General features: G+C 45.0%; 1 protein-coding gene and 1 non-coding gene across 5 annotated transcripts; both read right to left on the bottom strand.

Annotated features, from left to right (window-relative positions):
* Positions 1-4,946: 4,946 nt before the first annotated feature.
* On the bottom strand, positions 4,947-5,031 carry LOC129784254 (small nucleolar RNA SNORD45). The gene has a single exon (XR_008746726.1). It is a non-coding gene; the product is annotated as a small nucleolar RNA SNORD45 (small nucleolar RNA).
* Positions 5,032-6,178: 1,147 nt separating this feature from the next.
* Positions 6,179-13,210, bottom strand: LOC129784133 (N-alpha-acetyltransferase 20-like). Of its 4 annotated transcripts, none has more exons than XM_055799986.1 (4): positions 9,937-10,552; positions 8,229-8,364; positions 7,074-7,219; positions 6,179-6,584 (listed from the first exon to the last, which is right to left on the bottom strand). In XM_055799986.1, exons 1-4 carry the CDS (start codon positions 9,956-9,958, stop codon positions 6,499-6,501), a joined length of 390 nt encoding a protein of 129 aa, XP_055655961.1. In that variant the 5' UTR covers positions 9,959-10,552; the 3' UTR covers positions 6,179-6,498. The 4 variants fall into 4 exon arrangements, 3 of the variants coding, with proteins under 3 accessions (XP_055655961.1, XP_055655960.1, XP_055655959.1); XM_055799985.1 differs by lacking the exon at positions 6,179-6,584 and adding an exon at positions 13,111-13,210 and having other exon boundaries at positions 6,957-7,219; positions 9,937-9,996; XR_008746515.1 differs by lacking the exon at positions 7,074-7,219 and having other exon boundaries at positions 6,469-6,584; positions 9,811-10,552.
* Between the last annotated feature and the right edge of the window lie 3,374 nt (positions 13,211-16,584).

Below are 16,584 nucleotides of genomic sequence, written 5' to 3'. Positions count from 1 at the left end.
GTTTTGAGCCCTGCAAAATGGTACTTAAATCGATTTTAAAACTTGTTAACGTTCGCTGCCGTCAGGGAATATTGATGATCTTTCACCAAGAGTGCTGCCCCTATTCTGTCCACGCTCTTGGCTTCAGCAGCTAGGTATGACAATGGGAACTATGCTTTCTGTCATGGTTGTGTGAAAACTTACTGGCTTCCATCTGTTTCAACTGTCCCTTCATAGGTGTTCCTTTACATTCATTAACGGTGTTTTTTCTCTGGGGTTAACAGGCAGGAAAGACTCATCAACTTTTCTTGTGCTCTTTGTTAGAATTTCTTTCTTAACGTAAATTACTAATATATAATTTCAGCCAGAAAGACTTGAGCTTGTTAGAGAAAATTTGCTTTTCATTTTCCCAGTTCTTGCTTACTCCGTAGCGGGCAAGATGGCTCAAATTGTTGCAAGTTTTCATAGCTTGTGCTCTTACTATCTTCATAACGTTAAAGTAATTATTCCATAATCAAAACGCATCCTTAGATGTTAACCGGGTTACCAATTAAAGTCATGGTTTTCCCGTTATCTTTATACCTTGTTCTTGGTCAGGAAAACCTCAAGTATCTGGGTCATGGGGCAAGGTTATTAAGGAGAATTTTGATTGGCTAAGTGTAAGACTATAGAAAATCATTCATACCGCTTCTTACCAGGAGAACAGTAAAGAAGAGCAGCTGTTTGTCCATACCCGTTCCAAGTGTGTCAGTTTCCTTGGTAAGTCCTAAGTAAATACGCTGCTGCTGTTCCTGTTTCAGGAAGTGCTTAGACCATACTCCTGGTAGAAAGCCAAGTTTGCTATGCAGATCTACTGATGTCTTATGTTAAGGACTACGTTTTTTATTTATAACTTGATAAACCAGTTTTGTTATTTTATGTGGATGCCTCCATTTGCTAAGGCAGTGCTGCATCTGCGATCCCCACCTTTCATAGTCTAGAGGAAGGGCTGCTGCCTGTTGAACTCTAGGCAATGGAGATTTGCAGAAGTTACTCAAAGAAATAATGAAAGCTGCTTACTTCTAGGTAGAGTTCTTAAAGATGGCTCTGCATTTTTATCTTTTTTTTTTAAATGAGTTCAGATTAGTTCGGTCTGAAACTGAAAACTAAGGCTGGGAATGTAGCTAATAGGAATGAAAATTCCCTTATGGAAAATACATTCCTCCCAGAGAAATTTAGTACTCTCAGAAGAATGGTAATTGGTAAGGATAGCAAAGTGTCACGTCTATTCCCCACCTCCAAGGTACTGTCCACACAGTACCTAAACTTTTCTCATGAGAAAGGCTAGCGCTTTGTAACACTAAGTAGTAATGAGGGTTTATTGGAGTAACAGCTAGCAGGTCTACAAAATGGTTCATGAAACTTCAGCGTTTATAAGGAAATTACGTAAATTCGATGTCACGCGTTATTCAGTAGTTCTGATTATATGAAAGCGAATGCAACAGCTACAAACCTGCAAGTTGTGAGATGTTTGAGAGTGATGAACGTTCAAGTTGAGCAGTCGGGTAAAGCCTATTCAAATAAAAAGTGCGTTACTGCAGCACTCCAAAACCCCATTAGGATGATGAAGTGGAGCCCATGTCTCGTATGTGGGAACTGTATCTGTGGTAAGCGCTGGCTGAGGAGGCTTTAGGTGTAATGGTGGAGAGGTTGGTGTGATGTCATAACGAACGGGAGTGACTTCATCCTTGAATCTAGGTATGGTATAGTAATGAACAGCAATGGAGACATGATTTCATGTCGTTAATGAGACAGATGCTGGAATATTATGCTTAGTTCAGTTCTCAGAATCTTAAGTTCTTGGAAAACGGTATGTAACACAGAGAAGAGGCAGAAAAGTTGAGCTTGGGCAAACAGGTTGTACAATGTAAGAGTTTCAAATCAGCGTCTTTGTAGTTTGTCTGAAAGTTAGTTGGTGTCGTATTTTATAAATTGATTTTAACAGGAACTGACATTTATGCAAAAGACATGTGAAGAACCTATTGCTTAACACTAAAACCATTCACATTTTAAAAAAAGTGAAACTGAGGTCTCAGTGAAGGCAGTTAGCCACTGGAACAACTTCTAAAAGAAGTAGAATGTCTGTCCCCTTTGCTTTTGCATCAAAACTGGATTCATTTCTAGGTGGTGTATTCAGGTCTAAATTAAGCCTAAGTTACAGGTCTCTGAACTACAGCGCAGAGAAACCCTCCACAGACCGCATTCTCAAGCGAGAAATAAATGCACGTATGATTTTGTTACATATACAAACACATAACATTAGGCATTATATGTTGGTGATGTGGTAATGTGATGGCTATTTAACAATGATCCTTCCTCATCAGGAGAAACAGGATTTCTCTTGTTTGGAGATAGACACAGCTTTGAGGTCGACCCATTTCCTCAGCCAGCTTACATTTTTCTGGACTCTTCCACTTCAGCCATGGCAATTAATCTAAAAAGTAAGCATCATGTCTTTCCCTTTTCACATACACAAGTACAGTTTTTAAAAAACACGGAAACAACCAAAGCAAAGCCAGATACCGTTAATGATATTCACAGAGGAGGAATGTCTCACTTAGTCCTCAGAGCAGACTTTAGGCGACAGAAACAGCCAACAATCGCTACCAGTATTTATCCTAGCTAGTGCTAGCCAAGGGGGAACGCCACATTCTGTAAGAGTATCTGGTGATACCAAGGGCCTGCTAAATGGCTTTTTTGCTTCCTCCTTTCTGGATGAAATTCAGTCACCATAATTCAGGAAAACCTGCTCAGCTGTTTTTCTTTCTCAGCATTTGTTGTTATTGACTCCATTGCTACAATAAACTTTGCAGCTTCTGTTAGATAGCTTGGCTGCAGTACCCCCTTCTTGGTCGCCAGGTGGCAGCAGGTCCCCACCAGCCCCGTGCTGAGCACTGGCCGGGCGAGCACTGGGCGGGATCTCGGCCCAGTTGGCGCCACCGGCCGCCGGGAACGCTCGCTGCGGCGGCGGGGTGCCCTGCGCTCTGCCCTCTGCCCACTCGCAGCCCGGCCACTATTACCCGTTGCCTCCGGACTCAAAAGCACCCGCGTGGCTCGAGCGGCTAAATCCTTTGCATCTGGCAGCTTTACAGTTGGGTGGCTCTTTCTGTCCGCGCCCCCGGCCCACCAGGAGGGAGCAGCAGCAGCGTGGGGAACCCACGGCACAAGGTGCAGGGGGGGGCAGTGGGCGGTGAGGTCCTACGGATAAGCCCCAGCGATTGCTGTTGTTCCAGGAGACATTTAAATAGATGCGGGTACCGCTGGGTTTGCTTTAGTCACAACTCAGAGCCGGGCTGCCCCCCCAGCGAGTGGCAGAGAGCAAAGGGATACAGCACGGCTTAGATATGCTTCTCAAACCGTTAGTCAACGTCTGAAGTTTTTAGGAGTTTCCTTTGGTCCTGTCAGTTCTGCAAATCCATCACCTGACTGTCCCAGGTGATTCATCTCCTCAGTTCCAGGCTGCTCCTCAGATCTTGATCTTCTTTCTGCCTGCTTTAACTCACACACTCCTTCAAGCACACTTGGTCCTTGAACAAGCAATTACTATTCTCGTAGACAAATTTTTCCAAAAACAGGTACCTGAGTTTGAGAGCACCTGTGTACACAACTCGATCATCTGTTGTTTCTCTGTTCTCCCACTGACGTAACTGGGCTGGGCTTTAAACCAGCCTTGGATTATGGCTACACTAGGAACGAGGCCTGGTTCTGCCACTTAGCTGCTTCAGCACTTTACATTTCTGAATTCAAAATACTTTTTCTTTAACCGACAACACAGAACAAAATGCTAAACCTCCAGGTTTTACAACAAACAAAAAAACCCCAAACCCTAAACAGTGCCTCTGAACCCTTTCCCTTTCCATGCAACGGGTGGAAACTTCCTCAGTAAATGACAAGTGTCCATGACCACCCAAGTGATCTGTGCTTACTGAGCAGGAAAGCAAACAACAGCTTTTCAGCTCGCACATGTATCCAAATATATACCCAAAGAAACTCCGTCAGTGTCACTTGCAGAGAGCTCTGCCATCTTACAGCCTTACCTGTAGTGAGTGCCCCTCTAGGGAACTGCAGAGCTGTGGACTCTCAGATGTACTGGAGCACATCTCTTGCCTGCCTGAAACGTTCAGGAGGCTCTCGGATATCCAGGCAGCAGCAGAAAGCATTCTGATTTTACGGCAAGGCTGACCACACTTGCGAGTTTTCTTTTGCATGCTCACACCAGGAAGCCAAACCAGAACAGCTGCACACACAGCAGAGCAGTTGCTCAGCACACCTACACCAACAGAGCTCTCCTAAAGCACACCTGGAGCCACTCATACCCCAAGTCAACATCTACAGCGGAACCTGGCCACAAGCTTTGACACAATGTCATTTTGGGGTCAAACTGATGCACACCAAAAAATTAGTAAAACGCACCTCCTTCTCTGCCACGTCAGGTATCGTGCTCCTTCAGTTGAGCTGTAGCTGTTACATTATTTCCCAAATGCAAAGCCAAACAGAGAAAATAGAACCACAGCCTGCTCCTTAAAAAGCAACTCTGCACAGGCAACCGTTCATTGTGTGTGACCCAGGGAAGACGTGACCGCGGCCCTTCAAACTTTCGGGATGCCTAGGCGGGACTAAACGGTGCTTGCGAACACAGAACATGCCTGCTCGTTAAGACAGGCTGGTCAAGTTTACCACCAAAACTCTACATCAGCATTTGCCAACCCTGTCCAGCTTTGGGTCGCCAGAGCTGCACTCAGATCACTTGAAAGCGTCTCCCAGTAGCGGCCAGTACTAAGCTCAGAACTGTACCTCCCTGGCGCCTACATGGGGGAAAACTCAGACTGTGCCCCCTTCTCCTTAAGGTGCCTTAGAGCCTGTGACAGGAATTTCATCCACTGCTTGGAAAAGCTCCAAGGTTGCAGCTTAAGGGAACCAGAGTTCCCTGGGTCTCAGAGTCATTCCACAGCTAAAGTGGTGACAGACATCAGCTCTAGGTCAGATGATACATGCCAGCACTCACCACTGACCCAGGGTGGCAACCTGCTCCCATCCGCTACCTCCTGACCTAGGAAGCCCCTTAGGGAATTACAGCAGCAGTTCGCCAATGGAAAAGCCCCAACGGCACGACGCGGTGACTCAAAGATCTGAAATGGACCCCTTGCGCCCACAGAAACCGGTGCTAAAAACACAACAGGTGAGCGAGAGAACATTAACTGCCATGGCTGATACTAGAGCAAACCTCACTGGGCACTTAAGGAGAACAGCAAAACCAGAATAGCAGCAAAAGCCTGCATGCCCGGGACTGTAATAAAAGAAAACACCCTGCCTGGAGATTGTTACGAGCACAAGTAATACACGTCCTCTTCAGTTGCGATCCGAGTTAAGACAGACAACAAATATCGCAACACACCCGTATCGATTAGCTGCAACGGCTCGCCTCTCACCATGTCTGTTAAGGGTCGCAGGTTCTCCCGCTTGTCCCAGCTACGCTGGGCGCCAGTTGCGGTAGCTGGAGCCCAACTCAGGCAGCCTCACACGGGGCAGCCGCTGCTGCAGCACAAGCAAGCTATCAGGCTGCAACAAGGCTTTTACCCTCAGTCAGATTCTGCTGTCTGTGCTGTTTCTCCTTACTCCAGAGGCCAGACCACACCCCTCCCCCTCCATCCAACCCCCTCTCCCACACTCCTCAGGGCTATTTAACTACTTCATGGGAACGAGCTACAGCTGCTCATCATCCACGTCCCTCAACCCACTGCCTTGGAGGCAAGGTCACAGCTGCATGTTATCAATGCTCATCAACCTTCTGCCTTCACTCCTCTGCACTCTTCTCCAAGAAATTCCAGGGAAGACAGTGACAGAAACCTGTGTTGGAACTAAGTGCCTGGTCAATGCCTCTACGTAACAGCATCCATGACATCCAGACAGACTGTGAAGGGACAGATGGATCCAAGAATTAAATTAGGGAATGAGGGAAGTAAAAGGCACAGAGAAACAGAGACCTCTGAGTTCTGGAGAGTGTATTGTGATGTACCCAATTTCTGGTTTTGTGGCTCAGAAAGAACGGAGCCCAGGTTTTGTCGCAGCACTTATATGGCTGCGAAGCGAAGGCGAGAGCCAGCAACAGAACTCCTTCCTGGCACCTTCTGTGTGGGAGCAGCGGCCAGGCGTTTTCAGTTTCGGAGCAGGGCTCCGTGAGAGTGACAAAGTGAGGGGACTGTTTTGTGGCCGAGAAGGAAAACCATGACACCACCATACAGGAAGCAATTCCATTTTAATAGTCTCCAGAGTGCCACGGTTCGAAAGGAAGAACAATAGGGTAAGAGCACGAATATGCAGCCAATACCGACAGAAGCAGCGTTGGGAAGCTTCTCAACGTTGCTTTTTGGTATTTCACGGGGAAAAACATTGAGCCTAATATTTCTCCTCTGTAGAGCTCTTGGGGGCTTTGGGGAGAAGGAAACTGACACTAGGTTGTCTGAGAATCACAGTTTACAGTTACTCATTGTCTTCTGGTCTCACAGGATGAGGCAGAGGTATAATTGATTTCTTCTCTGTATCTCTGCAAAGAGCTTTCCTCGTATCTATGGCAAAAGAAAACAATGCTATTATAAAAGACAGTCATTGCACAAAGCCACATTAAGTGACTTCTCTATTACATTAAGATCCTTTTTCAAGAAGATTTCCTAGAATCCTAGAATATCTTGAGTTGCAAGTGACCCATAAGGATCATCAAGTCCAACTCCATGCTCCTTGTGGGACTACCTGAAACTAAACCGTATGACTGAAAGCACCATCCAGATGCTCCCTAAGCTCCTGACAGGTTTAGTGCCCTGACTGAACGCCCTTTCAGTGGGTAAGATCTTCCTAACGTCCAACCTGAACTTCCCCTGACGCAGCTTCATTCCGCTTCCTGCAATCAAGTCTCATAACTGATGTCCTCTTCAGTAGGAAAAGCTATCTAAAGCAGTATACAGAATCCTGTTCATCAACGACTATCTGAACTTGTACAGGCCCAGGAACCCTCAACACAAGAACCTTTCCATTCAACTTAAGGCACAACAACCACTTACCGTAAGCATCTTCATCTGGCTCTCCGCTGCTAGCAGAGTAGCGCTCCGATACTGTCCGGTACACACGGGAGCCGAGCTGCTTATACATATTTACTGCAACCCGATTTGATACGCTCACAAAGAGATCGACGAAAAATCCACCCTTTCTTTGGAAACATAAAACCAAAGAAAAACCACAGTAAGGAATAGCAGGTGAATGTATTGCTAAATAGCCCGTAACTTGTAATCCGACCAAGAGCAGGTCTGACGATGTCATATGCTAATCAAACACCTTTCACACGGCAGTAACAGGTGCACTCCTTTCCCAAGGGACAAATCCGGTCTAAATTCAGATTTTATTCTATTTTTGTCACATCACCATTCTTTTATACCAGCCCGTGGGTTCAAAATTATGAACAGAAAGAACAGGTCAAGCTAAGCACTCACACAGGTCTCATATACACATAAGAAATCTTTCATAAAAAAAAAAAAAATACCTAAAAATCCACATTTTCAATTGCATTGGCTTAGGGACTGCCTCCTTCAATGTGTGTGGCAGGGGGCAGTGGCAGAACAGGTCACAAAGTTCAGTCACCTAACACAAGGCAGCCCTTCTCCTCACAAGGCAGATTCCTCAAAATGTGCAATTTTCCCATTTTACCGATTACAATGGGGTTGCCCTACCACCATGAGTTCAGGACATTTCCCTGTGGGTTCATTTGATGCTCAATTAAATTTTCAGCAAGTACAAGCAGCCAAGCATGACAAAAAGCAAGCTAAGGTACTGTCTGCCATACAGAATTGGTTCCAAGGCTGCCTGCAGGAACTGCAAAAAGCTCACGATCACTGAACAAGCACGCTGGAGACCCTACGGGAAAGTGTTGACCCTCCATGAAACTCTCTCGCTGTCAAGACAAGGACCTTTTTTTATACAGTATCTCTATTGGAATTCAGGCTACACCCTACTCATTCCGGAAAGTTAGCTTTCATAGAAACCCTGAGATCTTACGCCGCCACACGGTATTTTTAGTCTTGTTCTCTAATTACAGGGAATCCTCAGCGAATCAGAACACTACTTAAAGCAAGATTCTGGGTCTCTTCCATGCAAGTCAAATACCTAAGCCATGTCAGTTGAGAGGTTACTTTCAGAAGATTAAAGATAAGCATGGTACTCACACTTCTGAAATTTCTCCCAGTAGTTCCATCAATTTAGCAGCCAAACCCAGCCGTTGAAATTCTGGTGCAACAGAGAGCGCAGTAACACGTCCAAGCCACTCTTCCCCAGCCACAGAGCCTTCCGCCTTACCCGGTACTGCGAACATACAGAGAGAGTATCAGAGCAGTAAGGAGCACCTTGGGAAGAATGCACCACACGCAGCCACACGACTTTACAAAAACCCAAGCAGTCTACAAACAAACATTGCAATGACTGTGGTAAAGGCTTAAGCAGCGACTCTACGCTATTACTCAGTGATTCAGCAGCCACTAAGTTTCACTTTGATGCAGTATTACAGTTTTTTCTTCGTTAGTGTAAATAAATAAATGGATCTCCACAAATTCACTGTTTGAGGCGTGACTGCCAAATGCAAGTTTTAAGCAATTCTCTTGAGTCTTTAACTGAGTGGAATTCACGACCGAAGGAATGGAGGGCTAGAAGCCCAAAACTCACTCACCATCCCAGCAATTACTGAAGACCTTTCGTGACTATGGGGCAATAGAGCTTGGGAAGCTTTGCCAATGTGGCAAGAGAAAGCAAAGGCCCTGGAAACACTGGACGTTGAAGGAAAAATAAAAAATAAAAGCCGGGATGGGTATATGTGCTTCATAGTTCCTCTCCTTTCTACACAGAGCCAAGCTACTGTTAGCTCATTCATGAACATGCAGACTTCCACAGGGCACTCTTATAAACATCAGGCACGGCTAAATAAGCAGCTGATGCGGTGGGTACAGAGAAACCTTCCGTACAGCAAATGCTTTAAGCTTTACCGTTAAACACTTCATTTCCTGGGTCCCCACAAAGACTTCCGTTCTGTGCCCACCTTCCCAAACCCCCCCAAAAGAAGGGGAATAAAAAGAACTGGAAGGAACAAATACATATATACACACACACACACACACACACGTGTAAAAACATGGCGAATCTCTGTAATTAAAAAAGTTAGGAAAGGATGCAATCATCCAAGTAATGAGGAGTTAACTGATCCGCTGCATCGGACAGTCTTGTCAAACTCATGCTGGTGAAACCGAGCTCATACCAGCCGGTTTACTGAAACACTTGTCTTAGCATACATATACTTGAATCAAAATGACATTCGGCTATAGGGTGAGTGCAAGAAAATACACTTTTGCATGCTACAGCAAGAGACCTGCAAAGGGCCACGGTATAATACGCTTCAAAAGAGTCTGTGGTACAAGAAATTCAGCCCCATGGGCTGTTGGCTCAAACACGCTGGTGGAACGCTCTGTATAACTGGCCATACGCACGGTTTACACAGGGTTTTGTACGCAATGCGCATGTTTAACTAGGTATTTATGGTTTAAGACTTGTTTTAGCTCCTAAGGCAGGCAGCCAACAAAGATGTTTTCAAGAGTTAACAAGGAACAGAAATTAAAGGAGTTGCTGGTTTTCAGAAGCTGACTCATCATTGTTTTGAAAAATGGCACCATATGGATCACTGTTAATGCGCTTGTAGACAAAGCGAAAGACCTTGGGTTGCGGGCGGCTGTGCAACTGTCTTAATCTTCTGAGGGTAGGTACCTTCTGTCAGTTGCTGCCGGGTGTCATCAACAAAAAGAAACAGGCTGTATTCTTCTGGATCGTCCACTCCATAAACTTTTCAGCACAAAGCTGACATACATCTGCGGTAGTGATATAGGGTCTTACTAGTAAGGTCTTCCCTGTACATGCACCGTTAACTTCCTGGAATGCAACACGAAGGCAGTTCTGTAGAATGAGAAAACAGACATCAGAAACAAAACCTCCAAACCTCATCCTCTGAAAACAGGAAGCTCAGCAACAAACAGCAAGCCTCTCTATGTTCTAGTTGTGAAACACGCACCAGTGATTACTGTACATTACAGCCACCTTGCGAATTGATGTTGGTGGTAAGACTGTGGCAGGCATAACAGAAATTCATAAGCTGACATCCTCCTTTCCTTGGCTCACATTCTAACCCTGCAATTACGAACAAACAGATAGCAGTCTTAAAGCCCCATTGAAAACGCCAGTGGTTTTAACGGGACTTGGTGTTTGGCCTTACTAGGAAACTAAATGCTGTGAAGCAAAATAAACATCAGAGGCAGCACACCCAAGAGATGATGCTGCAACTGCTGGGTCAATACTATTGAAGAGAAGCTTCAGACAATATGTTCATCAGAAGGAAAAAGAAAAAAACCCAACCCTCTGCCAGCAACACACAAGGGTGTTGATCCACAGGTTGCTGCACGATAAACCATTCACACTCTTTATGCTGCAGCATGCAAAAGGCAATCCATTTTCATGCAGGACATGATGGCAACTTGGTGTCTGAGCCTGATGTAACCAAATTTCATCTAACAGGGAGGCAGAAAGAAAATTTACTGTGCAACATTGAAGTAAATCCGTATGATCATGAGGCAAAAGCTGGATCTTTTTTCTCTGCTGAAATTCACACATGTGCACAACTGATAACATAGATGAATTCTAAACAAGCCCTACAAGGAAACGCAGTTCTACCTTTCAAAAAGTATTTAAAAAGTAAAATAGCAAGCAACTGGAAAAAAAACCACCCAACCACAAAACACTTTTGGACCCATGAGCAAAGCAGCCTGCCATCACGTGCTTTTTTGCAAAGAAACTAACTGCAATTAGAAACTAAAAGCAGTAAAATGAAAGGAGATGGAAAAAATGACAGTAAGAAAGACCTGTTTATTTACTGAGCTGGTACTTATGTTTGTACGCTGAATAAATTAAGCATGCTAAATCACAATGGCAAAAATGTACATTTCCTAAGAACAAGCTGTTAAAAGCTAAGACTGAGAAGAATGCTCATATGACTTCGGTTCCAAAGAGCACTCTGGGTTTTTAATAAACTTTTGATAGCTTGCAGACTGAAACACTGGAACTTTGCAACAGCTTTTAAACCATTAGGACTGAGCAGAACTAATCCATTTTTGTTAGCCGGTGTGAAGACAACTAAAATAAATACATAAAATCAAATCAGCTCTAAATAAGGCAAAGCACACTACAGTTTCAATTTCTAACGTAGTTAACACACAGAAGACTTGTTTTTCGATGCTTCTAGATGGACAGGATTGCTTCAAGGAGAGGCTGAAGTTTGTGCAAATGCCTGTAACTCATATAGTAAGTATCAAGATTCTTTATGCAGTATCAGCAAGTTGTATTTCATCATCATCAAAATACCGGATTTTTTGCTTTTCCATCCTTTTGAGGGAGGGAGGATGAAGGCCTTTCCAGGACCCAAGAGCTGGTGGTAAGGCTGTGAGACAGCACCACAGACATGTAGCAACCACATCCTGGTTCAATGTGGGAAAGATGAGCTGAGCTGAAGCTGTGTTACACATTCCTTGTAGGGAAGGTGCTTCGTTTCAGGACTGCAGATGTGGAGAAAGGAGATGGAAAACTGGCATTCTGGGCAGGCAGCAAAGTGCTTGAATTTGTGCCAAGCCTAGCCTGGAAGTGGAGCGACCTTACTGATTTGAGGCTCTCTTTCAAAGAGTCAACAAAGGAGCAGCCCTGGACACACCTGGTGCCAGCTCTTCCCGTGCTCCCCTGCATCTTCCAGCATCCAGCACAGCGTCCAGCTGTACAGGTAGCTTGGCTGAAGTTCAGTTGCTGAGGAAGAGAAGGTGAAACTGAATACAAGATCCTGCTGAAAAAAATCTTCTGTCATTTAGTCATCCAGCAGAAATACAAAGGTGATTAATTTTCCTATTAAGTGTAATATTTTGCTAGAAAGAACAAAGACTCAAGCTACTTGAATGTGACACCTAACTACAGGTAAGCAGAATATAAAATGGATCCCAGTAAGATGGACTAGCTTTGTGCACTGGCCACAGTTTCGAATTTCTGTTCGTCAGCTCTCCTCTTCCTAAGAGAGGCAAATTGTGGGAGACTGCTGCTTTTCCCAGCTCCTTCCTGTTCAGTGATGTGCCGTGGCTGTTTGCACGGACACTGATAAAGCAGAAGGAGCCGCAAGTGAAAGGTTTAATTACCTCCTGATGACCCCGTACCTTCATTTATCAAGCTCTTAGCTACATCATAACTTATTGACGGTTGTCGTTAGCCTCTCCAGCAACGTTGCACTGTGGTATGAACTGTAAACAACAGGACACAAAGGAGTAAATCCTTTCTTCTCGATTCCAACATCCTCCTTGCTTCAGTTCGCAAACTGATGCATCTGGACAGACAACAGCATGCCTATCTATGTAACAATCTTTTCCTACATGAAAGGCATGCAGGCTTGGTTTTAAAAGATAAAGTAATCCCGACTGTTTTGTTATTCTTCAGTTGGAGTTACTGCCCTACTCTGAAAGAGCAGTAAGAAATGGGAGGGGGGAGAAAAAAACCCACAAAACAAACCACAAACATGAAGACATCCACAGTATAGAACTCTACTCCTTGCTTAAACTTTCGAATTGTAGGCAAGCTTTTCTGCCAGGTCTCCCCTCTATTACCCACGGTAAGCCACCAATCGCTACTGGGGAGTTGGGCTGATTTATACCACTGGAAATCTGGGTTTGTTCTTTTTAACAGCAAAGCGTACAAAGCAGCTGAATCTAAAATACAATTTGGTCTGTCCTCGCTCCGCACGACTTAAATACAAAGGACAGTGGGAAAGCTCCATTATTTAGTGTTTCCTTTATACCATCATAACCACACTCTGTTATGAAGTGGAAAGACTTTGAAACAGAGGCAAATTTACCAGCCATCTTCTCAGCACTGCTTCACACCACTCGTGGCCCCAAGGAAATCATTATGAATCATACTTCTCAAATGGAGATTTCCAACAAAACAACCATCCCCTGGGGGGGGTTTCTCTTCAGCCTGAAGCTCTACCTGAAAATCATCAACTGAAGGCATTGTTCTGTTAGTTATCCTCCTCTTGTGACATTGCCGGAGAGTATCTCTAGCTTCTGAACTCAGCAGCTGGGCAGCCTGGTCTTCCTGGAAGTTCTTGATCAGCAAAAGTGCTCCATAAGCACCTATAGCCTCCTGGGAAGGACAGCAGGGGAAGAACAATTCAGAGTGGTCACAAACACCATGCCAGTTCCAACTGGTCACAGTCAAAAGTACAAATGATTTCTGGGTTTTTTTTAATAAACAGACGCACACGTACACGGAAGTCACTGCATTCTATGGCCAAAATATTTATACGTAAAGAAAAACAGCTTACTGGCCTGCAAAATACTGGACGGTGTGTTCTCAGCTGCTAAGAGGCATGCAGTGGTTGCCTGGGCTCCATATTACCAAGGGGTGCAATAGTATCTACCTCTGGGTCCGCTAGCGCTGGGGGTGGCCGGTTATTTAAAGGACCAGTGTCACTCCTTTACTCCTGAGTGTTTTTACAAAGGTGGAACGTGAGTTTTCTTCCAAACAGTTTCCAAGCAGCAATTTGTTTTCTTCCTGAGCTTCAAGCGGGTATCAAACAAACACAGCTGTTTAAACGACATAAAAGACCATCTACCACTGTTCAGGAACTTAAAAGTGACTCCCTTAGCGGCAACAAAGCAATGACCGAGAGTGTGATTTGTACCTGGAAGCATCCCAAAGGTTTTGCTTTTGTTTTTAAAAGGCAGGCTGTGTTTGTTCACCTAGGTCCAACACTACGTCCAACTAGTTCGGGAGGCAGCGTGTACGGCTCTCCAGACTTCACCTTTATTACATGAGTGGAGAACAAAGTACAGCCACAACAGAGTTGCCGATGTACAAAAGGAGCTGCAGGTCACAAAGGAAAAGGACTCTCAACAGGGGGCAACAGTCCTCAGCAACCAGGAGAAACAAAAGACAGGGTATCATTTATTTCTCTTGCTCTTTAAGTAAACTATTTGAGTGGGAGCGTTCAATCAAGAGGCAGCACGGTCTATTTGTGGAGTCATTCAGAGATGCAGTCTATGCTCACAGTAGTGCTTTCTGTATTACCGACAGCATCCTCTCGCTTTCAGCTCTGTGACGAGGTCAATACGTGGAAGACACGCAAGACCCACCAGACAAACTGGACAATACATTTACCTTTGAACCACACAACCCCAAAGCACTAAACAATTTTTCCTGCACCGTACAGTTTAACTAGTGCCACAGACAGGGCCAGCCAATAGATGAACGACTTTTGCTACATTAAAAACGACACGACTTAACAGCCCAGTAAATATTTCTGCCTTTCAAGCGTGTTAATGATCTCCAGCTTCACATCTCAAGTACTTTCTGTCCTAGGATTCCCGAACGATGCACTCTGCACACAAAGCAGGGAACAGACTAGTACTGAACCGGAGGAAACCCAACACAATTCTGTCATGCATATCGGCATGTAAAAGGATACAGCAATTTCAGCAACCCAAGAGATGGCAGAAATGGGACATATACACCTATACTTAAAACTCACAGCTGAGCTTGGTCACAAGAACCTTTGAAACTTCCTCATAAACTGATAGATTCTGGGGCCTACCAAGGGCTGGCAGAATACCTCTTTGTTAAAACCACCACCGTGAAAACAAAGGAGGGAGATTTCCTTGCCTCGAGCGGACTTCAGCCATCGTTCAAGAGCGCCTTAAGAAACATATTCCTAGGCCTCATAAAAATACTCTGTGAGAAGCAAGTATCGGGCATAAACCAGCATCATTAAGGGGGGCAACATTCTCAAAAGCACTTTCCCCAGAGGGGCAGAGAATTCCCCCAGAAGTTTTTACCAAGCACCTAACCCGGGTCCCACTCCAGGTCTCACCACTCAATTGAACGCTGCAGACCCATACATACTCTCGGGACATTTTCAGGCACAGGAGGATAACCACAGCTGGCACCTGCACAGCCTATGTTTGCTTGCTAAGTCAGGACGCCTCCTCCTTCTTGGCGGAAAACAACATACTCCCTCCTAAGGCAGTATATACGTCGGTAGATTCCCAGGTCACTTGGGGCTGTAACTCTGCAAGCTAACCAGCCTTCCCTTATTCTAAGGTGGAAATAATTAAGAGGTTCTCTTGTTACACTACCGACATCACCGACTACATGACTCCGTCAAAAGGGTTTCTACTCAAACGAGGTGAGGAAGAATCCCCCTTCCCCAGCCCTTCACACAGTTCTAATAGAAATAAGTTGATTACCTTCTCCATGCAGCAAAGATGGATCCAGCAATTCCACCACGTATTCAGTTTCAGTATCCAGCTCCAGCGTATCACCCTGGGCCAGCACATATGTCAACACAGGCAAGAAGTCATCAGCTCCATACAGCCTCCCTGGGTCAAAGAGAACACAGGCAGCGATAGACAAATCACACCCTTTAACCAGTTTCGGTGTTTGAAAGGAAAGCGTTATTTTGCTGCCTTTACTGACCAGTACGTTTGTATTACTCTAGAGCCTCTTGTTACAGATGTGCAGCAAGGAGAACAGCATCTGCCACTTGGTGGGCAGCGTCCAGCTTCATCCTGTACTTCTAACGAGCACAAATTGGATGATGCAGACCTTGAAGCACGCAAGGGAATTTAAAGACTGGGCTCACCTTGGTGTCAGCTCAACTGGTGAACTCACAAGAGGCAGCCATGCCAGTCTGGCCTGACCTCCACCCGCACTTCTGTCAGTGGCTAAGAGAAAATCAATGGGCATTTTCTTTATACATGCACGGATGACGTCCCCTTTCTGGAAGGATCCAGCCACAAGGACCAGTTCCTGAGTCCGAAACCCAGCAGAGAAGCCTGCATATAAAAGCCTATTAGATTTTACATGAAAACTCTGCACATTTCCTTCACGGAGCATCGTTAAAAACACCAGTGAGCAAAGCCTCACGTAACTCCCAACTAGCTGGTGAAGCATCATCGGTAACGACAGCACGCAACACACAGAGGCTCTGCTGTACCTAGGTCTGTATGTGTTCCTCTTACTTTTATCGCATTTAAACTTTCTCTTTAGAAAACGCTATGTGGCTAGATCTCTGGGGCTGGCCAAACTGTCCTCATTGCAGAAGCGGTGTGATGGTCACTTGAAACATCAAGATCGGGAGCCAATTTAAACTGTGGCGAAACTCCAGAGGACTGAAGGGCTGATACTGAAAGTCAGACCAGCTAAGACGTACCCTCCAGGTATTACACTGTTACCTGGCTGAGATTACAGGACAATGCAGGTACTGGAAACAGGTGCTGGCTCGACGCCACGTTTTAAAACTTTACACGACAAAGCAAGACAACCCAATTTGCTGCATCTTAGCCCAAGCCCCTCAGTACAATGGTTCACCAGAAGCCTCTCAGTACTTTTCTTTTGCATGTTGGGAATACCTTACTCAATGTGATAATACAGTATGGAGAAAAAAACAAAGTTTACATCACT

Source organism: Falco peregrinus, chromosome 3, assembly GCF_023634155.1.
Source record: "Falco peregrinus isolate bFalPer1 chromosome 3, bFalPer1.pri, whole genome shotgun sequence".
Lineage (NCBI taxonomy): Eukaryota > Metazoa > Chordata > Aves > Falconiformes > Falconidae > Falco > Falco peregrinus.
This window is presented reverse-complemented; position numbering and strand designations above follow the sequence as displayed.